This window comes from Taudactylus pleione, unplaced genomic scaffold (genome assembly GCF_031769625.1).
Source record: "Taudactylus pleione unplaced genomic scaffold, aTauple2 ptg000556l, whole genome shotgun sequence".
In the NCBI taxonomy this organism is placed as follows: domain Eukaryota; kingdom Metazoa; phylum Chordata; class Amphibia; order Anura; family Myobatrachidae; genus Taudactylus; species Taudactylus pleione.
Window position 1 is genome coordinate 24,575,262 of NW_028284958.1, and position 27,064 is coordinate 24,602,325.

At 45.9% G+C, this 27,064-nt stretch overlaps 1 protein-coding gene across 1 annotated transcript in view; it reads right to left on the bottom strand.

Annotated features, from left to right (window-relative positions):
• Window positions 1-27,064, bottom strand: part of ITGA11 (integrin subunit alpha 11) — a 146,178-nt gene that overhangs the window by 73,619 nt on the left and 45,495 nt on the right. Inside the window, exons 3-8 of the mRNA XM_088452780.1 lie at window positions 13,676-13,785; window positions 13,098-13,189; window positions 12,722-12,836; window positions 11,635-11,762; window positions 11,410-11,558; window positions 11,157-11,301 (exon numbers count right to left, since the gene is read on the bottom strand). Coding sequence (XP_088308906.1) covers window positions 11,157-11,301; window positions 11,410-11,558; window positions 11,635-11,762; window positions 12,722-12,836; window positions 13,098-13,189; window positions 13,676-13,785 — 739 coding nt within the window. The remainder of the gene's footprint in view (window positions 1-11,156; window positions 11,302-11,409; window positions 11,559-11,634; window positions 11,763-12,721; window positions 12,837-13,097; window positions 13,190-13,675; window positions 13,786-27,064) is intronic.

Consider the following 27,064-nt stretch of genomic DNA (forward strand, 5'->3'; position numbering starts at 1 on the left):
GCACGTGCATCAACAAAGTAGTGCCAAGCGTGCGCCTGTGTCATAAGTAAAGGGCCGGCTGGCTTGACCGTTAAGGGTGCTGTAACCCCCGAAAGTACACTCCAGTCCAAACCAAAAAAAAATTATTTTCTGTGTTTGTGAATTGTGTGCGCAGTAGCCGCACGTGCATCAACAAAGTAGTGCCAAGCGTGCGCCTGTGTCATAAGTAAAGGGCCGGCTGGCTTGACCGTTAAGGGTGCTGTAACCCCCGAAAGTACACTCCAGTCCAAACCAAAAAAAAAATTATTTTCTGTGTTTGTGAATTGTGTGCGCAGTAGCCACACGTGCATCAACAAAGTAGTGCCAAGCGTGCGCCTGTGTCATAAGTAAAGGGCCGGCTGGCTTGACCGTTAAGGGTGCTGTAACCCCCGAAAGTACACTCCAGTCCAAACCAAAAAAAAAATTATTTTCTGTGTTTGTGAATTGTGTGCGCAGTAGCCGCACGTGCATCAACAAAGTAGTGCCAAGCGTGCGCCTGTGTCATAAGTAAAGGGCCGGCTGGCTTGACCGTTAAGGGTGCTGTAACCCCCAAAGTACACTCCAGTCCAAACCAAAAAAAAATTATTTTCTGTGTTTGTGAATTGTGTGCGCAGTAGCCGCACGTGCATCAACAAAGTAGTGCCAAGCGTGCGCCTGTGTCATAAGTAAAGGGCCGGCTGGCTTGACCGTTAAGGGTGCTGTAACCCCCGAAAGTACACTCCAGTCCAAACCAAAAAAAAAATTATTTTCTGTGTTTGTGAATTGTGTGCGCAGTAGCCACACGTGCATCAACAAAGTAGTGCCAAGCGTGCGCCTGTGTCATAAGTAAAGGGCCGGCTGGCTTGACCGTTAAGGGTGCTGTAACCCCCGAAAGTACACTCCAGTCCAAACCAAAAAAAAAATTATTTTCTGTGTTTGTGAATTGTGTGCGCAGTAGCCACACGTGCATCAACAAAGTAGTGCCAAGCGTGCGCCTGTGTCATAAGTAAAGGGCCGGCTGGCTTGACCGTTAAGGGTGCTGTAACCCCCGAAAGTACACTCCAGTCCAAACCAAAAAAAAAATTATTTTCTGTGTTTGTGAATTGTGTGCGCAGTAGCCGCACGTGCATCAACAAAGTAGTGCCAAGCGTGCGCCTGTGTCATAAGTAAAGGGCCGGCTGGCTTGACCGTTAAGGGTGCTGTAACCCCCGAAAGTACACTCCAGTCCAAACCAAAAAAAAAATTATTTTCTGTGTTTGTGAATTGTGTGCGCAGTAGCCGCACGTGCATCAACAAAGTAGTGCCAAGAGTGCGCCTGTGTCATAAGTAAAGGGCCGGCTGGCTTGACCGTTAAAGGGTGCTGTAACCCACAAAGTACACTCCAGTCCAAACCAAAAAAAAAATTATTTTCTGTGTTTAGCCGCACGTATATATCAAATCGATATAACATAAATGGAGGACCAAACTTTCTCCGATAAAAATAAAATAGAGAAAGATCAAGAACCACTTCCTCCTAGTGCTGAAGCTGCTGCCACTAGTCATGACATAGACGATAACATGCCATCAACGTCGTCTGCCAAGGCCGATGCCCAATGTCATAGTAGAGGGCACATACAATCCCAAATGGCAAAGTTCAGGAAAATGACCTTGAAAAAGACATTTAAATCAGCTGAAGAGAAACGTAAACTTGCCAATATGCCATTTACGACACGGAGTGGCAAGGAACGGCTAAGGTCGATCCCTAGTATGTTCATGACTAGTGGTTCAGCTTCACATGATGATGGAAGCCCTCCTCCCACTAAAAAAATCAAAAGAGTTAAGCTGGCAAAAGCACAGCGAAGAACTGTGCTTTCTAAGAAGATATCACAAATCCCCAAGGAGAGTCCAAGTGTGGTGGTGGTTGCGATGCCTGACCTTCCCAGCACTGGACGGGAAGAGGTGGCTCTTTCCACCATTTGCACGCCCCCTGCAAGTGCTGAAAGGAGCACCCACAGTCCACTTGCTGATATGCAAATTGAAGATGTCACTGTTGAAGTACAACAGGATGAGGATACTGGTGTAGCTGGCGCTGAGGAGGAAGTTGGCGAGGAGGATTCTGATGGTGATGTGGTTTGTTTAAATCAGGCTCCGGGGGAGACAGTTGTTGTCCGTGGGATGAAAAAGCCCATCACGGTCATGCCTGGGCAGAAGACCAAACATTCCACCTCTTTGGTCTGGCAATATTTCTATCCAAATCCGGACAACAACTGTCTTGCCATATGTACCATATGTAAAGGTGAAATAAGTAGGGGTAGGGACGTCAACCACCTAGGAACATCCTCCCTTATACGGCACCTGCAGCGCGTTCATAAAAAGTTACTGTCAAGTTCAGAAACTTTGGCTAAGACCGTAAGCAGTCCAGGGACACCTAAATCCCGTTGTCCTGTTGTATCCAAGCGCCTGCAAACCACACCGTCAACTCCCTCCTCGTCAATTTCCTCCTTAGTCAGGATCGGAAGTAGTCCTGCAGGCCATGTCACTGGCATGACTGACTCTCCTATCCGGGATTCCTCTGGAGGATCCTGCATTGCTACGCCTACTGCTGCCGCTGCTGCTGTTGCTGCTGCTGGGAGTCGTTCATCATCCCAGAGAGGAAGTAGGAACACCACTACTTTTACTAAACAATTGACCCTCCAACAGTCCTTAGCGAGGAGGATGAAGTACGACAGCAGTCATCCTGAAGCAAAACGTATAACTGAGGCCTTGACTGCTATGTTGGTGTTAGACGTGCGTCCGGTATCCGCCATTAGTGCAGTGGGATTTAGACAATTGATGGAGGTAGTGTGTCCCCGGTTCCAAATCCCGTCTAGATTCCACTTCACTAGGCAGGCGATACCGAGACTGTACAGAAACGTCAGAAAAAGTGTCCTCAGTGTCCTGAAAAATGCCGTTGTACACAATGTCCACTTAACCACGGACATGTGGACAAGTGGAACAGGGCAGACTAAGGACTATATGACTGTGACAGCCCACTGGGTAGATGTATCACCTTACGCAGCAACAGCAGCAGCGTCACCAGTAGCAGCATCTCAGAAATGCCAGCTCGTTACAAGGCAGGCTACGCTGTGTATCACCGGTTTCAGTAAGAGGCACACCGCCGACAACCTCTTAGAGAAACTGAGGGAAATCATCGCCCAGTGGCTTACCCCACTTAGACTCTCCTGGGGATTTGTGATATCTGACAACGCCACCAATATTGTGCGGGCATTACATCTGGGCAAATTCCAGCACGTCCCATGTTTTGCTCACACAATAAACTTGGTGGTGCAGAATTTTCTGAAAAGCGACAGGGGCGTGCAGGAGACGCTTTGGGTGGCCCGAAAAATTTCTGGCCACTTTCGCCATTCAGCGACTGCGTGCCGAAGACTGGAGCGCCAGCAAACACTCTTGAACCTGCCCCGCCATCACCTGAAGCAAGAGGTTGTGACGCGGTGGAACTCAACCCTCTATATGCTTCAGAGGATGGAGGAGCAGCAAAAGGCCATACAAGCCTATACATCCACCTATGACATAGGCAAAGGAGGGGGTATGCACCTGACTCAAGCGCAGTGGAGAATGATTTCCGTGTTGTGCAAGGTTCTCCAGCCCTTCGAACTTGCCACACGTGAAGTCAGTTCAGACACTGCCAGCTTGAGTCAGGTCATTCCCCTCATCAGGCTTTTGCAGAAGCAGCTGGAGAAAGTGAAGGAGGAGCTAAGACGGAGCGATTCCGCTCGGCATGTGGGACTTGTGGATGAAGCCCTTCATTCGCTTTGCCAGGATTCCAGGGTGGTCAATCTGTTGAAATCAGACCACTACGTTTTGGCCACCGTGCTCGATCCTAGGTTTAAAGCCTATGTGGTGTCTCTCTTTCCGGCCGACACAAGCCTGCAGAGGTGCAAAGACCTGCTGGTGAACACACTGTCAGCTGAAGCGGAACGTGACACGTCAACGGCTCCTTCTTCATTTTCTCCTGCAACTGGGGCTGCCAGGAAAAAACTTAGGTATCCTAAGCAACCCGCTGGCGGTGATGCAGGGCAGGCAGGACCAAGTTTGGACATCTGGTCCGGACTGAAGGACCTGGCAACAATTTCTGACATGTCTACTGTCACTGCATATGATACTGTCACCATTGACAGAATGGTGGAGGATTACATCGGTGACAGCATCCAAGTAGGCATGTCAGACAGTCCATACCTGTACTGGCAGGAAAAAGAGGCAATTTGGAGGCCCCTGTACAAACTGGCTCTATTTTACCTGAGTTGCCCCCCCTCCAGTGTGTACTCTGAAAGAGTGTTTAGTGCAGCCGGGAACCTTGTCAGCGAAAGGCGTAGGAGGTTGCTTCCACAGAATGTGGAGAAGATGATGTTCATCAAAATGAATTATCAGCTCTTCCAGGGAGACCAGCCTCCAGAAGGTACAGAGGGACCTGTGGTGGTGGATTCAAGTGGGGACGAGTTAATACTTTGTGAGGATGAGGATGTACACACTGAAGAGGGTGAGGAATCGGTGGATGAGGAGGATGAGGATGACATCTTGCCTCCATAGAGCCAGTTTGTGCAGGGACAGATTAATTGCCAGCTTGTTTTGTGGGGGCCCAAACGAACCAATCATTTCAGCCACAGTTGTGTGGCAGACCCTGGCGCTGAAATGATTGGTTTGTTAAAGTGTGCATGTCCTGTTTATACAACATAAGGGTGGGTGGGAGGGCCCAAGGACAATTCCATCTTGCACCTCTTTTTTTTCTTTGCATTATGTACAGTTTGGGGCCTAGTTTTTCAAACTGCCATCCTGTCTGCCACTGCAGTTTCACGCCTAGATGGGTCACGTGTTTGTGCCGCCCACTCGTGTCGCTTAGCATAGTCATCCAGCTACCTCGGTGCAACGTTTTGGACATAAAAACACTATTGTGAGGTGTGAGGTGTTCAGAATAGACTGGAAATGAGTGGAAATTAAGGTTATTGAGGTTAATAATAGCATAGGAGCAGAAAAACCTACAAATTCTGTGATTTTAGCTGTTTTTATGCTTTTTTAAAAAAAAATACAGATCCAAAACACAAAACCCAGAACCCAAAACACGGAAGGGTGGTTTTGGCAAAACCAATCCAGATCCAAAACACGAAGAAAGATCCAGATCCAAAACCAAAACACAAAACACGAAAAGTGGCCGGTGCACACCCCTAGTTAACACCCACAGCCTTACGACCGCCTAAGGTGATGGTCACGATGGTCAAGACCATCGCGACCATCGGGGCTTACGACGAGACCCTAGGGTAGGGTCTCCCTTGTCGTAAGCCCCGGTGAGCTTTCGGCTCTCTGAGCCGGAAGCTCTCCACTGACATCACTAGTGATGTCAGTGGGGCCGCCCCCAAACGGTAGGCGTTCCCATGGGAACGCCCCCGTTTGGGCTGCCACCCCCCCGGCCCGCCTTCCAAACGGGGCGAGCTGTCAATCAACATCGACAGCTCGCCCCCTTTGGATCGAGACCCGCTACGACCGGCGCTGTTGGTCGTAGCGGGTCTCACGCATGCGCACGATGGCGCCGGCGCCATCGTGCGCATGCTCTGTGGGGGGCCATCGACCCGGTCCGAGCGCATCGGCGCTAATGACCGGGTCTGAATGACCCCCAGTATCAGATATGGGCGGCAAAGTGATGGGCGGTCCTGGGTGGCGGCTTGAAGTGAACGCAAGAAAAGTCAGTCTCGTAGGCATGTAATGGGAGTATCGTGGGCGTGTCATTGCAGGCTTAGGAGGATGCGGTCAGACCGACAGACTGCACATGCTATAGGGCCGATGCAATTTTCAATGGTGCCACCAATGGTGACGTATAAGGATGCACCAATCGGTTTTACAGCGTGCACAGACGCTAAACATGGGTGTCCCGCTCCTTGCACATTCAGCCGCAGGGATTTACAGAAGGGAAGGAGTTTGTAGGTCGTATGCATAAACTCCAATCAGGCCCAAGGTGTGGTCTGTAGGAATAAAAACACATATCTGATTATCTGTACACCTAAAGTGGCACACAATCTAATCCAAAGTAGGGACTGTGCAAAGCTTATTAAACTGAGCTGCTTCTTAGACATGACAGTATCTGTAGTAGGGACATGCAGTCAGTGTAGGCAGATTACCTGTCATACTCCTGAGATTTGATATAAAAATGATTAGAATAACACAAAGAAGAACTTCTAAACATCTTCTTTGTTTATTGTGGAGCTCCCTGGGAGGCAACTGAGAGCGCATAAAGTAACCAAAGACCAATGATTTAATATCTCGGTAAAAGTGTTTGTAAAAATAAAAAAACATAGATATACAGTATATGACCCCATGGGGAACAAACACTAGAGCAGTGATTTTCAACCTTTTTTAAATCAAGGCACACTACACAAGATTTTAAAATTGCCAAGACACACCATCCGGTGATTTGGCGTGCGCGACCTATGAAAAAACACACTACATTGGCCCCCGCAGGAATAAAACACACTACATTTGCAACCACAGGAATAAAAGAATCACATTTTTGGGCCCCCACAAAAATAAAAATAAAGCAGTCACATTGGCCCCCACAGAAATAAAGCAATCATATTGGCCCCCACAGAAATAAAGCAATCATATTGGCCCCCACAGAAATAAAGCAATCATATTGGCCCCATGCAGAAATAAAACAATCACATTGGCCCCATGCAGAAATAAAACAATCACATTGGCCCCCAAAGAAATAAAACAATCACATTGGCCCCCAAAGAAATAAAACAATCACATTGGCCCCCAAAGAAATAAAACAATCACATTGGCCCCTACAGAGAAAAAAAACACATTGCTCCCCAACTGAAAAAAAAGCAGATTGGCTCACCCTGCCCCCGGGCTGGAAGCGCTGGCTCTGTCACTGTCGCGGGGCAGGAAGGAAGCGCCGGCTCAGTCACTGGCGCGGGGCGGGAAGGAAGCGCCAGCTCAGTCACTGGCGTGGGCAGGCAGAAGCGATGGCTCTTTCAAAAGTACGGGCAGGAAGCTCCGGCTCATTCACTAGCGCGGGCTTTCTGGAGGCAATGCGGCTTGTGTCACTTGTGATGTCACGCCACCGTGTCTAGGGAGGTGACGGCCTGGGCGCGTCTGAGCCTCCCTAAAGAGCTCAGCAGCAGCCCGGACCATACATTAATTTATAATGTGCCTGGCGGCTCTGACAGCCGCCGCGGCACACTTCACAACTGCCCACGGCACTAGTGTGCCGCGGCACACCGGTTGAAAACCTCTGCACTAGAGTATAGTAATCTAGCGTATACAAATAAAAGCATAAAATAAACACATAATATACAAAATAATAAATAAAACAGAACTAGCAGCTGACAATACCCATTAAGGGCAGACATATATATATATATATATATATACACACTGTGGCCACAAGTTGTAATCAAATATGTAAATGCAGTCCGACTTAAATGCTAGCTTTTTATACTCCGCACATCCTGCATCCATATTTTTAATACTTACCTCTCCGGAGACCCACATCAGCGGTATCAGTGCTGCACAAATCGCCTGGAAAATGGCCAACACAGCCACTTTCCCGGCGTTTCGCGCATGCGCAGTAAGAAAATCGCAGGGAAAATGGCGCGGCAGTAGACTCTGGTGCGCTGCCGGAAAGAGAGGAGAGGGCCCCAGACGGAGACTGCACACAGGCCCCCTCGTCTCTTAATACGCCCCTGCGCACCAGCACCGCCAAGTCAGACGTCCGTAGCAGTGAAAGAGATCGCAGAGACAGTTGATTTTCGGATCAGCTCTCTCCATACCGGAGCAATGTTGAATTGCTCCAGTGAATATGTATCCACCGCTGCCACTCGCAGTGAGTTGGATACTTAATTATCGGGGGCTGCTCGGCCCCCGATTAAATAACATGCTGAATGGACCCCATAATGTTAACTACTGGGGGCCGCCCAGCCCCAATAATTAACATAATGAATATGCCCCCAAGTCTGGGAGAGTTTTAGGACCAGCAGTCAGTGAGAAAACCTAGATCATGAATGTTTGTAGGGGGTTTTCTTCCTATATATAAAGCAGGTGTGGTTGAAATAGGGGCACTTTGGGTGGCAATTCTGGGCACTAACAGTATGACCTGGTTGAGAGAAAAGGTGATCTTGGTGTGGGGGGATTTGCTGAATATTACTTTGTACCTTGAAGCTTGCTATGTAGATTTAATGTTATCTCCACTGGATTTAAAAAGAAAAGATATTTTACTGAGTCATCATACACAAAAAAGCATGTCAAGCGGGGGCACATGACTGTATCATTATCCCAGGCCCATGGTAGGTTTAAATTCTACTGATCTAAGGCTTTTTTCTCTGTATAATCTAATACATGTGCTGTAATCACAGTAAGCTGACAGCATGTCTACCACATGTAAAGTACTCATTTTTATTACTATGGCAGTGATAAATACATTGCTTTTTTTAGCACTGGCCTACTAATTTATATATATATCTATATATATTGCTCTCACTATGTTTATCTGATGCGAAAGCTATGTATTTATTAACTCAGTAATAGTATAGCCCTCCTATTGAAAAACAAATTGTTTAACTGTAATTTTTGGATTGATTTATATTAATTAGGGGTGAGCGGGTTCGGATTTCTGAAATCCGAACCCCCCCGAGCCCCCCGGATCCGAGGCCGATCCGAGTCAGGCTCGACTTTTCCCGCCTGACTCGGATCTGAAATCGAGGCAAAACGTCATCATCCCGCTTTCCGGGTCTCGCAGGTTTTGGATCCTATATAAGGTACCCGCGTCGGCGCCATTTTCTCACTCGGCTGTGGACAGTGAAGAGGGAGGGTGGGAGTTAGGGCTGGCTGGGCTGTGTAGTGTAGTGTAGTGTAGTGCAGAGTAGTGTTGTGCTGCGCTGTGCTGCTGTTGTCCACTACTTCAAAGTCCATAGGGGCTGGCTGTGTTGTGCTGTGCTGCTGTTGTTAATAGGGGCTGTGTCCACTACTTCAAAGTCCATAGGGGCTGGCTGGACTGTGTTGTGCAGTCAGTTCTCCATAGGGGCTGTGTCCACTCCAAAGTCCTGTGCAGTGTCCCAGTCCTAAAGGGGTGCTGTAGTGTTGTCCAGGGGGTGCTCTGTCCATCAGGGGTGCTCCCCCCAAGTGCTAAAAAAATATTTTTTGTGTGTTTGTGAATTGTGTGCGCAGTAGCCGCACGTGCATCAACAAAGTAGTACCAAGCGTGCGCCTGTGTCATAAGTAAAGGGCCGGCTGGCTTGACCGTTAAAGGGTGCTGTAACCCCCAAAGTACACTCCAGTCCAAACCAAAAAAAAATTATTTTCTGTATTTGTGAATTGTGTGCGCAGTAGCCGCACGTGCATCAACAAAGTAGTGCCAAGCGTGCGCCTGTGTCATATTAATATATATTTATGTTAAATACCTGACATGATGACTTTTTAATATATTTTTTAATACTTTTTGGTTTTGGGTACTTATATTGTCTGTTGTGGGAATTGTGATCTTTGGGTTGTATATGTAGTCATTTGTTATTTATTTATTTTGAGGTTTGTTTTTTTTGCTTTATTCCCTGAGCGCAGGGGCGCCGAGAGGGGGGGGATTGTGTACAAATTACCCAGGCCCGGGCTTCCTGAGGGGCCCGGTGGGGGCCCGGGTCCGACGCCGCCCCCCCCATCACAGCAACCCAGCCACAGCCATAGGCGAAACTGGGGGGTGGTCCGGGGGTTCACAGGACTACCCATTAGCCCAGTTCGCCGAACTGCCCCTGCCCACCCACCGCTGTCCAGGGCAGTAGCCGGCAGCCGCCGTGCACCCTCCCACACCCACTGCCACAATCGGAGCTGAGCTCCGATCGAGCAGCTCTACAGTCTCCAGCTTCTGCGCAATGCGCATGCGCAGAAGCTTACCTTTTTTTTAAAGAGGGAGCCCACACTGCACAGTGCTCACCCGTACTTCTGGCACCCCCCACCACACCGGACCACTGGGGTTCAGGCGGCAAGGCCACACCCCTTCCCAAGTGACCACGCCCCCTGTCCATGAGGCCATGCACCCTTTCCGGTGGCGCACGGCGTAGCAGCGCACACAAGGTCTCTCCCCACACAGAGTAACACCATGGGGACAGACGCCACTGGTGTGTGTGTGATACTGTTTTCTTTTCCAAGAAACAGTAACACAATATTTGACATGCTAAAACTGGGACCACCCATTACCAGATCTCTAGCTTTGCCTATGGTCACAGCAGTCTCCTATGCCTGTGAGGGGGGAGCGATCACACTGATCGCGCCCCCCCTGGCTTTGCACCGGGCTGAGGGGTCTCAGAGCACAACCCTCGCCAGCGCGCGGCGCTGAAAATATATTTTTTTTCGAAGGGGGCGTGGCCACGCCTCCCGTGATTAGGCCACACCCCCTGTTACCCAGGCACACCGCGGCTCTTGGCGGGCCTGCCTGAGCGTGCTATAAAGTCCCTACCATTTGCACCATTCCCTTTATCAGATATGTCGGGTCCATTAGGCTTGTAGATCCAGGATGCACAGTATAAATTTATGACTATAACATTGGGGTTTGCGCTCTTTTTTGCTTTACTTCCTGTTTGCGTCCCACTGGGTGTTCCAGTGCGTTCCGCACAGCACACTTCTGGGTAGGCGCTTCATGCTTTTGGGCTGCTCTATGGAGGTGGTATGAACACTTCCGGGTGCAGCATGTATCAGTATTGTACTGGTGGCCGGCTTCTTGTTTTGCGTTCCATAGTGGAAAGGTATATATCCCCTTCAGTTTCTGTACCTGGAAGTGACATGGAGTGAGGGTGGAAGTGTGGTTCCCTGCCCATACAGTCCACCAAAAACATTAACTTGTCCCCTCTCGGGCTCGCTTCGCTCTCCACGCTTCGGGCTCGCCACAAGATTGTATTCCCCCTCTATGCCCACATGGATGGTAGGGAATGACGTTGGACAGTAGCTGATGACGTCACGGTACAAAAACTGAAGGGGATCTATCCACTTACAGGGCCAGGAGGGGCATGTAATAGAAAGCATCAGGAGTATCTCTGCAACTGTATAAAATGATACATTATGTTCATTATGAACTAACCAAAACTTACATATTTCTCATTTCCAACACCAGCTGTGCGCTGAATGCAGAGAGCTACAGTACTTACTGCCACTGCATAGCGTGTTATATTGTCCCTTTCACTGGTTTCTATCACCCTCTGAAGGTCAGGGCTGTCGTGGGATTCCCCATCTGTAATAACAATCATCACTTTCTTGGCTCCCTTCCGTCCACCATGCTGGAATGCCTCAGTCCTGCACAGGGATATAAACATCAGTGTATTCCGACAGACACATATATTAATTCTTTAGACATAATGTATATTAGATCTCTGTGTACACAACATGTTCATGTCTCCTTACGTGGCTTTCTCGATCCCCAATGCAGTGCGGGTCTCTGTGCCTCCTCTCTGCTCAATACGTTTTGCAGCCTCCACCACATCATTCACTGAGCGAAAGTCATTCAGGTAGAATTCATGGACGACCTCCTCACCATACTGCAGTACCCCAACCTGTCACAGAGAGCAGGGAGTGTTAGGCCACGCATGGCTGTCATACAGCACTACAGCCAACTGTTTACTGTGTTACCTGAATCTGACCCGGTGCAATATAGAATTTCTGCAGGATGCTGATGAGGAAGCTCTGTACCTCCCCCCAAGGGTAGATGCTGTTGGACCCATCCATCACAATGACAATATCCATGAAAGTTGGGCATTCTGAAGACGGAAACCAGGGGCACATATATTGTAGGCACTTGCAGGATTTATGCTACACACTGTCAAAATCACTTGTTCAGTCTTCTCCTTATACTAAAACAGACTGATCACCTATGATACTATGAGAAGTCACCTGAGTGCTGGCTTTATCCCCTAAAAAAGATCTCAGCCCCTATGTGTGCCACCTTGCCTCCCCCCCTATAGTTTGTAATCTCTCACAAACAGGTGCCCCTTCCCTCATGTACTACTGTATTTCTTTCCGCAAGTAAATTATTATCTACCCCCCATACTTACAGTGGCCCCCCCTGAGCCTGTCAGTTGCACCCCTCAGCTAGGGTACTGCTTTCAGCCATCGCTGACTTTGTTGTTATATCTGTATATGCAGAAGTGTCTGTTTATTATCTGGCTTGTTTGTATCATAATGTTATGTAATATACATCCTATTTGTTTGCACTTTTGTTCTGATTCAGTGTTGTACGCAGACGCGATGGTTTGCGACTTTGCGCACAATACCAATGGTGAGAGATCTGCTCACGTGGAGAATCAGCCCTGCGCTATTACACAAGACGTCTCCGGCAGCATTAGCAGATCTACACACAGCTTCTATGTCCACCTCTAAACATACCTATAAGTAAAGGTTATTGATGATGATAATAATAATAATAATAATAATAATAATAATAATAAATATGATCAGAGTCTAGCAGACAGCCACATATAAAAGTATGTGTGCTGCACTGCAGGCAACAAGCACAATATCTTGGATAGGTTGGGGTTAGTTTCTCTTTGAATGCGATTGATATCTACCTCTGAGTAACCACAGTATTATGTATGTCTGTATCATGGTGGCACTGACAGTTCTGAGCCCACTTCTTAGTGTCTCATAGAGTAGGTGACACGGCCAACTATACTCCATACTGGATTGTAGGTTGTGAAATTCATGTTTATTTTTGTCTTACTTTGCAGAGCAGGGGCCACAATTCTGGAGAAGCGGAAATTGGCATTGACTCTGGAGCACATCCCGGTGGTATAATAAGAGCTTCCACACTCATGAGACCAGAGTGGACTGCATGCCTGAAACATGAATTATAATGACAATTAATGTACACTCCACATTGGGTATGGCTAATACTGATGAATGAGGCAGGCAAGACAGAACAGAAACAAGGCCAGCCAGGATTCACTGAAGGTAACTCAAGAAAGGACACAGACAAAGCCTGGGACATAGGACACATCATGCTGCAAGGATTGCTTTGGAAGACAGGGAAAGATCCAAGGCCGGTGTATGGTAGAAAGGGGTATCTAGGGTAAGCTCAGAAGACAATAAAACCTTACCACAAAGCTGTTATCTTTGGGGTTTGTGACTAAGCTCATTCCCAAGCGCATGTTATCCTTTCGCTCCGAGATATTGGACAGCGTCACCCTGCCTGAGAGACCTCCAGTTACCAGAGACACAGACCTCTGAGACCTCCATAGAGACCTGAGAAACCTCTGAATTACCATAGAGATCTTAGAGACAACCAAACTACCACATAAACCCGAGTCTAACAAAAATCTCCATGGGGGAGATGTATCAAGCCTTGGAGATAGATACAGTGGAGAAGTTGCCCAAAGCTTCTGTTATTTCACATACATGACACAAGCTGATTGATTGCTTTGGGCAACTTCTTCCCTTGATCTCTCTCCAAAGATTGATGCATCTCCCCCCATGTCCTGCCAGAATCAACAGCCAAATATCATATGTTACATGAATATAAATGGACTAAATATTAACTGAGGCTCCTTATTGTATGCTATGTAAATTGTCATGTTATACACCCTATGTCATCTACAAGTGCACTGTTCATCTGTGAACCATACACAGTGCATGTTAATGTAATGGTGTGTGAGTTAGGGTGGTTACTGTCACTTACCAATTCCAAGCTTGCTGCAGTCATTGGAGGTATCATTGGTGACTGAACATCGGTATATGTCCCCAGTCTTCTGAGCACCATTCTGATCAAAGGGGGCTCCCACCACCAGCCTGCATAAGGAGACACAACATGAAACTATGAGTGAGAAGGAGCTGGACAAAGTGCATACTGATAACTAGCAGATGTACCCGGTTTCACCAGGGTAGACCTTAGATATTTACTGTTTCAATTTCCATCTCACCACTCCAATAGCACACTAATCCTTCACCTCTATAGTAAAGCATCACTGCTATAGTAAGACATTAACTTCCCTTACCTGTGTACTAACATATTCCACTCCCTCACCTCTGTAGTAACACCTTTGCCTCCCTTGCCCATGTTGTAACACATTCGGCATTCCCCGCCCTCACCTGTGTAGAAATACAATCCCTCTCTCACACCTGTAGTAACTCATTACCCTTACTTACCCGTGTTGTACCACATTCCCTTCCTTCACCCCATAGTAACACATTTGACATTCCCCTCCCTCACCTCTGTAGTAACACAGTCCCCTGCCTCACCTGTGTAGTAACACATTCCCCTGCCTCACCTGTGTAGTAAAACTTTCTCTTCCTTTGCCCCATAGTAACACATGATATTCCACTCCCTCACTTCTGTAGTAACACATTTTCCTCTCTCACCTCTGTAGTAACACATTCCTTTCCCTCACTAAATAAATAGGGGAGCCACACCAACTGCCAGTGATGTTTGGCAGCACTTGGGATGACAGTTGGTGTTTGAATATGACTTGTGCTACAGCCACGATGAGTCAGGCAGGCAGGACACTGCACAGGGGGAGGAAACATTTTAGCCCTTTTCACCCCCTTAGGAGTAGAATTTCGAAAAAATCCCTTTTTAATGGGCACCTATGTCATGGAAGGAATATACTCCACGATTTTCATGTTTCTAGGTCCAGAAACATGATAAATGAAGGCAAGTTAGTCATATGTGATTTTCATAACTAATTATGTTCTCCATTAAGTAACCCTATTAAACTTACTGGACAACAGGCATATTGCTAATAATTAAGTAACCCTGCTAATATATTATGGAATGACAGCTGTCTCAGGTGGATGTAATATATGCTTCTTGTCTAGTTAAACCCACTTAAGAAAACAAAATCTATTTAGATTATAGAGAAGAGTGTGATCAAGTATTACTGTATTAATGATCTACCACATGTTCTCCAATTGTAAGGCATTATCATACTCATTCCTGCAATAGATGTGGAAACATCTCGGTAAGACTTGGATGGGTGAAAACATCAAGTGCCCGCTCACACAGCCCAGGAGGGGAAACGCTTATTACGGGTGATTGGTGACTGCTTAACAGACTGGCCATTACATGGTCTTTCAAACCTATTTCTGGGAACGCACTTCACCATTCAACTCATAGGGGTCTATTTACTAAGCAGTGTTAGGAGAAGTGAAAAGTGAAGAGTGAAAAGTGATAAGGTGCCAGCCAATCAGCTCCCAACTACCATTTTTCAAACACAGCCTGTGAGATGGCAGTTAGGAGCTGATTGGCTGGCACCTTATCACTTTTCACTCTTCACTTTTCACTTCTCCTAACACTGCTTAGTAAATAGACCCCATAATCTTATATGCTTCTGTTACTATTGTTTGGGTGCGCAGTTTTAATATAAGGATTACCAGGTCAGTTCATATCAGGCGCCCAGAGGTGAAATAGACGGTGGTGCCCCCTCCCTCCTATAAGGTGTTTGTTACGTTTTATTTTGTATATTACTGAAGTATGTGCAAATAAAAGTTTATCTGGTATGCAATTCATGCACTATTGGAGAATTTTTTTCCTTTTGTCTTCTATTGGTTATGTCTGTGAAAACACTATGGGGTAGAATAGATGGCTGATCCAGGAAAAGATATGTATTATACAGTGTAAGAAGTAAGGGCAATACCTTAAGGGGTCCTTAGACCCATTTCTATCTATTTACCTACAGGAGCACTATGCCATCTCTCCACACTTGGTGTGTTTATTATGAGGATAACACACTATTATGTGGAATTGGACTTCTCTGAACAATGAGGAATCTCCTCAAGGGCATAGCCATACTTGCCTACTCTACCGGAAGTCTCGGGAAGCTCCCGATTTTTCGGGTAGCCCCCCTGAAAGAGTAGGAAGATCTCCCGCATCCCGCCCACTTCCTAGTGAAGTGAGCAGGATGGGGAGATTTTACAGGGAATTTGCAGGTTCGTAGAGAGGGGGCGGGGCTAATTTACGTGTATCGCATAATTTATCTCCATCCATTCCTTGTGGACTTGCCCATAAAAAGGGGTGGGGCCTAATAATGATGCCTACAGTCTGGCCCAGCCCCCACAAGATGACAGCAGTGTCTCCTCTCCAGGCTGCTCCCGTAGTATGGGGCGTATATATAGTAGGTGCAGAGATTGAGGCTGCTATGAGGCCCAGGCCACATCAGGGGCCTGACGCTCTCCCTGCATTGAGTTACACTGCCATCTCCTGAGCCCCGTCATTTCTATCCTCCCCAGAGTGCTGCTGCAGGGTATCTGGGCCCAGAGTTGATCTAAGCTACAGCCATCTCTAGCTGCTGCCTGCATGCATTGTGATGTCAAAGTGCAGGTCACAGCCCTATATAAAGGTTGCTCTGCTACTGGCAGCCATTTTGTGTTGACATTTTGTCCTAGTTGATACTCTGAGTAGTTCCTGCTTTTAAGCAACTTTGGATAATGACTACTGATATGCACTTTGGATTACAGCTTTTAATAAGGTCCTGAAAAGCAACATCTTCAGAAAAAGAATCTGAATAACATCTTCAGGTAAGAACTATATAACTTTTTTATTTTTTTTGCTTATAATACTTATTGTACAGTATGCTAATCCCCATTCATTTAATCCTGCATGTCAGAAAAGTGGGCAGATAGTGCATATGGGGGGGGCTGTGGATATTTTGCTATGGGGCCTCCATAGGTCTTGCTATGCCCCTGATTCTACTGTTTTGAGAACATTGGTGGATTATTGAAAATAGACTGCCTTAAGCCGCATACACACTAGACGATCTATATGAACGGTAACTATATCGTTCAACGATATATATCGTTCAGTGTGTATGCAGTAAACGACCAATGATGCGCGCTAACAATGTCTTCAAGATTTGCCTGTTCAGAGATGTGGCAGGATGAGTCTGCACTACAGAAAGTTCAAGGGAAATCTTTCACCAATATCGTTCATACAGCACATTGTCTAGTGTGTATGAGCCTTTAGCCTTTCATAAGGGATTCAGTATGATTTACCGCCAGCCGCATGGGGTTCAAATCCCGACAGCGGCATCCCGGCAGCAGTAAAAACTCTGATCGTCGAGAGGTAAGTATTGACTAACCTATTCTCCACCCCTAACCCTTACTTAGGGATGCCTAACCCTACCCCCCCAGTACCTAACCCTAATCCTCCCTCTAAGTGCCTAAACCTAACCCCCCTTCCCCGCCGCCTAAACCTAAGTCCCCCGGGGGGGTGCCTAACCCTAACCCTCCCTTCCCCTAGACTAACCCTAAACTCCCAGGGGGTGCCTAACCCTAAATCCCCCCTGGGAACCCTAAACCTAACCCTCCCCCCATGGCTGTCCGCGCCCGGCTTACTTTCGATCGGTAAGCCAGGTGTCGGACTCCCGGCATAGGTAAAATGACAGGCGTCAGGACTTCGATGACTGTCATTTAGCCCTTGCCAGGATTAGACATTCGGGAAGCCGACGGTTGGGATTCCGTCCATCGGCTTCCCGACTGCTTCCCTTTCCTAAAGACTGATTTCATTGATTGACTGTTGGATATACATTGGTGTCAGAGGAAACCTATATGTTTGTTTTATATATGTCAAGTGGAATTGCTTGGCTCCTTTAAAAGGGTAACCTAGGCTAGCCTTTGTTTACAGTGCGCCTTAGTGGTTTACATTTTCATTAAATGTATTACTGCATAAATGACCTAACGCATGTTTTCCAAATTTTAAGGCATTGTCATACATCCCACTAATATAGAGCATTTTTGTTAAACATATGCTATAATTTAATTACAATGTAATCAAATTATATCTTTTTTTAGATTAGCGTTTTTTTATTACAAATTACAGTAATAAATGTATTGCTATGTATATTTGTTTTTAACTTAGTAAGTATGCATTAAATTCTTTTTAATTTTCCAAGTAAACCTCCTGTTCTTTTAACTCCTTTATAGCAAAATCATTTTGAGAAAACAGTGTTTCCCTTTTCCATGCTGGGGACCATCTCGTGGTTAGGGATATGTTTGTGGTTTCTCTTGTATGAGAAATCACAGTGGAGGAATATTGTGCTATTACAGTATGTATGCCATTAGTTACATGCTTGTTCTTCTACTGGTCTTCTGTAATCTTTAGTAAAGTTAAAGCCATGCAACACTCATTATCAATATCATTAACCACATGCAACTGGTGGGGCATGACTAAATTGCAGTACACCTCAACTCTTTTAGACAGCATCGCTAGAGTGTGGCTTATTCAGAGGTAGACGCAGTGTCGATGTCAGACTCAAGCTGCGATGCTTTCAGTCAGGGCATGTGTCCAATTCACACTGTGCATTCAGCCCGATGGTCACAGCTGAGGGATGCAGAACAAATTTTGATGCAAAACGAGGCAATTTCAGTGCGCATTCCTGGGTGGTAAAAGGGGGGTGAATGCATTTTTCTGCACATGCATTGATTTTGGTGGCCATGTTCAGACAGAAATTCTGTGCGTCCATAGTGCAATGTCCGATGATGCGACCGATGATGCATCTTTGTATGCCCAGCACTGGATTAGCAAAGCATCCGGTGGGCATCTCAATAAGAAGCCCATCCATTCTGCAGTTGCGGCTGCATTAGCATCTATCTCTGATTCAGGACCTAAATGTGCCCATGTGCAAAACGCTCCTGCTACCGATATAGCAATAGGATTATGGTTTGGACTATGGGGGAGAAGTATTAAACTTTATAAAGGAGTGGTGGGTGACAGGTGGCCCTGGGGCCACATGTGGCCCTCCAAGCCTTCACTTGTTGTGCCAAGCTTCTTCCTGCTTTGTAATCATATTTATTATAGATTGTAACACTTGTTAACAAGTCTGCTGATATATTATTACAGAAAGGCGCCTCCTTCATTGGTTATATGTATTCATTTAACTTACTACTGACATTAAGAGCAATGTATGACCCTTTTGAAGGTTAGGGGCCACCCAGTGCGGCCCCCAAAGTGTATTAGGCTGCCTGTTCTAAAGAGAAAAAGTGGTTGAGTTGCCCATAGCTGTTATCTTAAGACTGCATTTATTCCATTACATATATATATATATATCCTATTCGTTTTACTGTGATTAATATCTGGCATTGTGGTCACATCCTGCAATAGCCCACCAATTTCCCAATATAAGCTTGAGCTATCAGAATGAGATGCCAGTTTAATGGTTTAACATATATAAAGCTTCATTAAGGCCAATTAATTACTGATCCTGCAATTTGTCTTATGTAGTTTGTAGCGCGCAGGAACTTAAATAGTGGCTGCATAATCATGTGCTTTCTTCCACATCTGCTGAATGTAGCAGTTCCCAGCCTGTATGCCTGGACACATGTGTATCCTGGTACTAGATCCGTTGTGTCACAGGCATGTAGGTGCGATAAGTGTACTGCAGTGTTCTGTGACACTTCATTTATACTGAACACTCATCTAGTTTGGCCCCATGTGAGGCTGAAGATGACCACACACACAGGATTTTAGTGACCAGATTTACAGTCGTCTCCAATAATGACCGAATCAGACTACTACGAGCTTTTTGGGGCACAGGGCACCAAAAAGTCTAGTTACGGCTCTGAACATTGTTAAACGATTAAATGAAAGCTTCTATACAACAAATCTGTACCTGCAGGTGTAATGTCTACATTTGCAGATCCTTCAATAAAAGAAGCTGCCAGTCTCATTATTCGGACCTGGCTGCCATCAATGGAAATTTCTCTTTTTTGGACCTCTCTGCCAAATGTAGTAACATGAGGCACGCCACCACTAGTCCACAAACACTGCATAACCAGACAACACAGAACACAGCTGCTAACTAGCCAGAGGGACCAAGATAGACATTATATATGTGTATCCTTATTTACCAGAAGATGCATCACTCACAAGTTGTGTAGTAATCTGTAAACATTTTATTTGATACGATTTGCCTAGTCTATATGTGTCATTGCTGTAGCAAAATAAAATTACGTCTCAGTTTTGCAAATGTCTCTAAGATTACAGCTATGGCTTCTAGAAAGACTGTGGCAGGTGAACCTAGGCGTGCTCACAGGAAATGGAATGTTTATGTGGGAATGTGTCCATTTAATCATATACTGTACTTATCATTTCGTAATACAATTGATGCTACAATAACAGAGTCACCACAGGGAGACCATACTAAGGGGCCCATTTATCAATGAGTTTTATCATACGCAACGAGTTTTAAAACTTGTTGCGTATGATAAATGGTGCTCCAGCCAATCAGTTCCCAACTGTCATTTTTCAAACAGATGACAGTTAGAAGCTGATTGGCCGGAGCATCATTAACATACGCAAGAAGTTTTGAAACTTGTTGTGTTTGATAAAACTTATTGTGTATGATAAGTGGTGCTCCAGCCAATCAGTTCCCAACTGTCATTTTTCAAACAGATGACAGTTAGAAGCTGATTGGATGGAGCATCATTAACATACGCAGCAAGTTTTGAAACTCATTGCATATGATAACACTTGTTGATAAATGAGCCCCTATACCCATAAATCCAAACTGTCTCATATTTGGCTTCAAATCCCCCATCCCTTCTTTGTCCCTCCAGCTTTGTCCCTCTGTTAGATGTGTTGTGCAGATTTGTACAGATTTTTCATCACCTCCGCCTTCAAAACCTGTCTATTTTGCTCTGGATAGCATTTACCCAACATATCATTAAGCAATTTGTGCATTGTCCTGCTTACAGGAATGTACTGCATGTTATGTTGTTTATGTTGTTTATAATAATCTGTAAGAAGAACTTTCCTGAGCCACGTGTGCATGTCTGCATGCATGCAAAGACAACTGTTTGCTTTATTAGTAAAGTATAGCATCTTTCATTTCCATCTGTGCCTATTGAAATTGAGTGAGGTATCTTAGGGGCCTTTGTATTAATAATTGCAGAACTGCCACCATTATTAAGGTTCCGTATCGCGGATAATATTTAAAATTTTTAAGGAAAATATGCCAGATATGTACCAAGGGAAACTCGCAGGGACAGCGGTTGCGGTAACCGCTGCCCCAAAAATGGTCGTGATACGACAGCATTTCCGTCTCCAGCTTTCCTTTACGTCCCCCAAATGCTCCTTAGCTACCAATCCCTTTGTGGCCAGATCCTTTCTGAGACTGGCAAAGGTAATGACACTTGACGCATTTGCAGATCACTGATAATTGCTCAACTGGGTAACCATTGGCATTGCATCCATCTATGTATTAGACCCTATGTCCATGGGGGTGAGTGGTCTATGACTGTGGGGGCCAGGGTTAGGTGTCCATGTCCTTGGTGGGGGGGGATTTGACTGGTCTATGTCCAGGAGGTGGGGGCGGAGGTTAGGTGGCGAGTAATCTATGCCAGGAGAGGGTGTTGTCGCGCACCCCTTAACCACAGCCTTCTTAAGCAAATGCAATAAGGTAGAGTATAACAAGAAACAGCCCAAGCAAAGCCTGCTAACTTGATGAATCCAGGACTCTCACTGCCCATGTACAGTTGCAGTTTAGGAGTGTGCAAGATGTAATTTTATTTTATAGGTTTTGGGTTCATTCTCAGTAGACAAAGCGACTTTATGATTCTATCCATAAGACCGAGGCGGCAGCCAAAAACTACTCAGCAAAACCAGATGTACAGGGAGGGTTTGTATTGTCTCATTAAGCAAGGGGGACCTTAGCTAAAAATGTTATCCTATAAAAGACACAAGTATACACTGCACCACACAACAAGTGTATTTTTGTACCTAAAGACGCACAGAACTGCTCATGTCTATAATCAGTGACTTTATGAGTCCTTGCTGCCTCCCCACACACAGTGCACATCTCTTGCTGTGCACATGTGGCCACGCTGCTGATGGGGACATTCCGAAGAACAGACATAAAGGAGGAAACTTCTACCATCTGGCCTAAAGGAGCAGTGCCAGGAAAAAAATAAGCAGCAGCAGAAGTGTAACCCAGCAACGGGATGGACTTGTGAGACTCTTATGTGAGAGTCGTACAGACTATATGACAGTATGCTTAGATCTGATGACACCCAATATAGAGATTTGCTCTCTATTTTCACATACAGTAGAAATGTATTAAACCTTTTGGAGAAGGTTCTCCCATAGCAACCAATCAGCTTCTACCTATTCATTTATAGAATATACTTGATAAATCACAGCACTGAGGTCTTGGGTTTGATTCCCATCTCAGCCCTAACCTTGTGGAGTTTGTATATTCTCCCCGTGCCTGCGTAGGTTTCCTCCGGGGTTATCTGGTTTCCTCCAACAATCCAAAAATATACTGGCAGGTTAACTGGCTCCTGACAAAAAATTAACCCTAGTGTGTGTATGTGTGTGTACTTGGGGTAAGGAATATAGGGCCTGATTCAGAGCTGGACGTAATGGCGATTACGGGCGCAGATCGAGCGACTGTTTTGCATTGTGCATGTGAATAAGCCACACCGCGTGCGCGCAGTGTTTGCATTGCGACTACGGACGCACAGAGGAATCCATCACAGAGTGAGTGACAGGTTGTCAGCATTTGGGGGTGGTGACGGGGGGTAGTCTGAAAAACGCAGGTGCGTCTGTTTGAACGCCGTTACATGGGTGTGCATAAATCAGCCCATGTTGATCTTCTATGTAGCAGATGTTACAGATATTTACACAAATAAGTGATGTTGTATGCATATGAGAAAGCAGCAGTGGGCATCCTTATGCTCGGATAAGCTTTGCAACCATTAGCATATTGTCGCAGCTGCGATGTGTACAAAATCGCAGCTGCAATTGCATTAGATTGTAGATTGTAAGATCCACTGGGGCAGGGACTGATGTGAGTGGTCAAATACTCTCTGTAAACGACTGTGGAATATGTGTGCGCTATATAAATAACTGGTAATAATAATTGCTAGCTAGAATCTGATTGGTTGCTTTGGGCACATTACCACTCTATAGAAGGTTTAATACCATACTTGCAAGCTCTCTCGCAATGGCCGGGAGGCTCCCAAATATCGGGTGAAATTCCCGCGCCCCCCTCCCCCCGCAGGAGATGGCAATTCTTCTGCTTTGGCTGCCAGCCCCACACCTCCCCGCACTTACCTGTCTAAAGTGGGCGGCCCTCAGGGGTCAGATAATGCGATTCGTGCTGAATTGCATCATTGTAGCCCCGCCTCCTGCCTTACAATGACAGAAATCTCAGCATTGTATAGCGTATAGCGGGGTGTGGAGTCCGATAATGGCAGCCAGAAAGTCGGCAAGCGTGTTTAATACATTTACCCAATAGCATTTTCTATGAAGAGTACAACGGAGATACTGGTTTAACTTTCCCGTAGACACTACAGTAAAAGGACCCATACTTGTGCAACTGATTGCCGCATTTCCCCGTTCGGGGATCAGAGAAAATTTAACATGTTGGATTTCCCCGACTCACTGATTCCGACCAAATAAATGTCGGGATCGTAGAATAGGGATTTTCAACACTGTGTTTTTCCCTGATCCACCAGCGGATCGCCGATCCTCGACGACTGCAGTTTTGATAGCCGGGGGATCTGATCTGCAGAACGGGGAATCGGGGGACATAGATGTACAGCCCGCATTAGATCTCTAAATAACTGATTCACGTGGCAAGGGAAATGGAAATGCCATAGTTACTGTACCAGACGACAATTATTAGAAAAAAACAATGGGAGCTTTCATGTCAAGTAATAAATTGTCTTAAAAATGCCACAGTTAAGTAATATCTTATTGCTTGTGGCACTGGCAATACTGCTTTACTGTCCAGGTTTGCAGTCATCAAATCCAGGGTCATCCTGAGGATCTGCCATAATACCACTGTTCCAATTCTAAGGAGCAGAGACATAAGAGAGACACAAGGCAGGGCCATCCTTAGTGTGACAGATTGCATACAGTATGAGTTCTTAAGTTGCAGTTTCACAGTGAATGTCACTAGTACAGACCTTGATAAATTCTAATAGTCTAATACAGGTCTGGCCAACTTGTGGTTCTCCAGCTGTTATGAAACTACAAGTATACCCTCCCACCGATCAGCTGGTAAAGCATGCTGAGACTTGGTCTAATAGGTCCAGAGTAGGGTAACAAGAATAACCACTGTATGTATTGTGATGACTTGGGGTATTTAGATCAGCAGAGGGTGGATGGGTGCAGTGTTTAGGTGCTTATTGAGGGTCCACACAAACGGTTTTCAAGCAAACAAACAATGCTTTTACTTCCAGCTTGTGAATTCAGGATACAGAAAATAACAAACAGAAAATAACAAAACAACCTAGCCCCTGTTTACGGCATCTAGCTCACTTCTTGAGCCCTCTCTAGTGTGACGCAGCTAGTCTGCCAACAAAGTCCCAGCCTGCTTCTTGCAGGCCTATCGCCGGCTCCAGCCTGGCTTGGCTGCCACAGCTACACAAACACAATCCTGGTGGCCTTCCCTGTATCACACAGATATAGGCCCTGGCTTTCTCAGCCCGCAGCTTTACTGCTTCAATGTCCCCACGGTCAGAGAGTTTTGTGGTCCTCCCTTGCCTCCGGCAAGGTCCAAACACCGGCCTCCTGGCCCCCAATGGCTCGCTCAGCTTCACTGGGCTTTCTGGCTTGTAAAGTCCCAACTTCTCATTAGCTCACACCTGAGCCCTCTCCACCAGGCAGGTGTATCACCAGTCAGTATTTCAACCCTGTGTGGGAGGATCTCTCCAATCCCACACAGAATCTGCTGCTCACCAACGCCACCTCTGGTGATACTGCCACAGTACTTATACATTTGCTCTAAATTTTTGTAAAACCACATTTAAAAGATTTAACACATTAGTTATTGTTATCCTTTTATAGACAAGTAAGTCCTGTTTCTGTAATTAATACCTTATTTTGCACTTGCTATAGGGCGGTACAAATGCTGATGATGCCATGTCGTAAACTAAATGCATAAGTTGCTTATGCAGAGGCCAGATGGGTATGGGTCGGCATCTGCATATGTGCAGAAATCCACAATGTTTGTGTGAATCTATTTTTTTAAAAAGCAATTTGCACCCATTTTGCTACCAATTCTGGGGCTGATTCTGAGTCGCACGCTGTTGCTACCACTTTAGCATCTTTTGTGCAAGTCCCGTCTGTGACTTTATGCTAATGCCAGTGTCTTCCCCTTGTGTACAAGCGTGCGTCTGTATGCACAAGGGCTGGGATGCCCACTCTGTGCAGCTGCAGTCACAACCATTAATAACACCATTGGGACTTGCACCACCCATATGCTATGCAGAATCTCCATCAGTGTGTGGCCTCCATATATAGGCATATTTATAATGGGTGCAGGGTATGCGGTGCACAAGGGCCCCTGGCTCCAGATGGCACTGCACCGCACACCCTACACACAAAATAAATATACTTGCCTTGCTCAGGCAAGCGGGCCCCTCCTCTTCCTCCACAGTGCCATCTACCCAGTGACATCTTCAGGAAGATGGCACTGTGTAGTGACAGCAAAGACTGGCACTGTACCAAAGCCTTTTCTCTCTAGTGTACATACACCATCTTCCCGAATCTCACTGGAAGGACGGTGCCACAGAGGGGGAGGACAGACCCGCTTTCCAAAGAGAGGTAAGATTCCTGGTTGAAGGGGCTCGCTGCTCAGATGAGGGGGTCCGCTGCAATACGCCCCTGCCTCCAATGTACGCGATTAAGCGTCTGAGTTCACAACAACTCCTGCGACACTCCTATTACAAACCCATAAGATGGAATATTTTCATGCGTGTTAGCCCAGGAATGCCCAATACTTTAAGGATTTAGACGCATGTGCAGTTGCAAAAAATCGCCACTTTACATGAATATCATCATTGATTGTGACTCAGAATCAACCCCTCTGTGTCAGCTACTTTATAAGCACATTGTGCCACAGCAGATCATGCAAAATGTATTTCTAAGATTCTGGCATGTCATGGGCTTGCCTTAGTTACGTTGTATAATACCTACTTTTTAACACCTGTCAGGTGTCAACTAATGCAGTCATACATCTACAGCCTTAATTCCCCTTTCTGACTATACGATCCGATCCACCAATCAGTGACCTGAAAGACAGCATGTTAAAATTCCCAGACTCTCCGGTCCAGACCATTTCTTGGTCTGGGAAATTTTCGAGTTGGGAAATTCCAACATGTTGAATTTCTCCAATCCCCAGAGCTAGCCGTCGGCAGAACGGGGAATTTCGGTAATCAGTCGCAGATGTATGGGCCCTTTACTCCATATAATGTAACAAGGCAGATTTCTCACCATGTCCCTTGACAGCTAATCTTTCTAATGAATTTGTCATAAATCATTAGTTGCCTTATTTTACCCATACATTAGAGACAGTACTTGACAGATCCATAATTAGACCTTGATGGCAATAGATTTTTTTTTGATCAGTGCTTGATCATCAGTAAATCTACAGAAACAAGTTAGTTGAGGTATAATTTTCTATTAATCTAAAGTTACTAATGACCTAGAGTTGCGGAAGTCTATAGTAATTCAGGTTTGTCCACAGTCAGTGGAGATGGTGCTGTATGTAACCTCTAGTTTTGTTTGCTTTATAACATGTTCCTATTTCTAAATGTGAAATATACCAGTTGGTAGCTCACAGCAGAGGATCTGAGAAGTTATGCAAATGTTGCAGCCGCCATTTTTAGTACAGAGACGCCCACCTCCGGCTTCTCAGATCCGCCGCTTGCATACAAAGACGCTGTACAGGATGAACATCCATCACATCATTGGATCACTGGGCAATCCTATGGTTGCTCAGTATGTCCATTGCAACTATACTGCCGGGGCCAGCTGGCTGCGACACGCCACTGAAACGGTGCATTTTTTACGCCACTCCTCCGTTACCTCCCCCAAATGGTTGCTGTCTGTCAATCACCCTTATTATTATAATTATCATTTATTTATAATGATTTATAATTTATCATTTCTGCAGCGCCCTACAAAGTACATAAACAAATAGGTGACCAGTGACTTACAGTACAATACAATGCAGGACAAGGACATGGATAATATACATTGCTAGTTGCAACATTAGCGACCATAATGCCTAGATAAGCAACAGAGCAAAGTAACCAAGTGTTAGGTACCCTAGTGGGGAGTAAGATG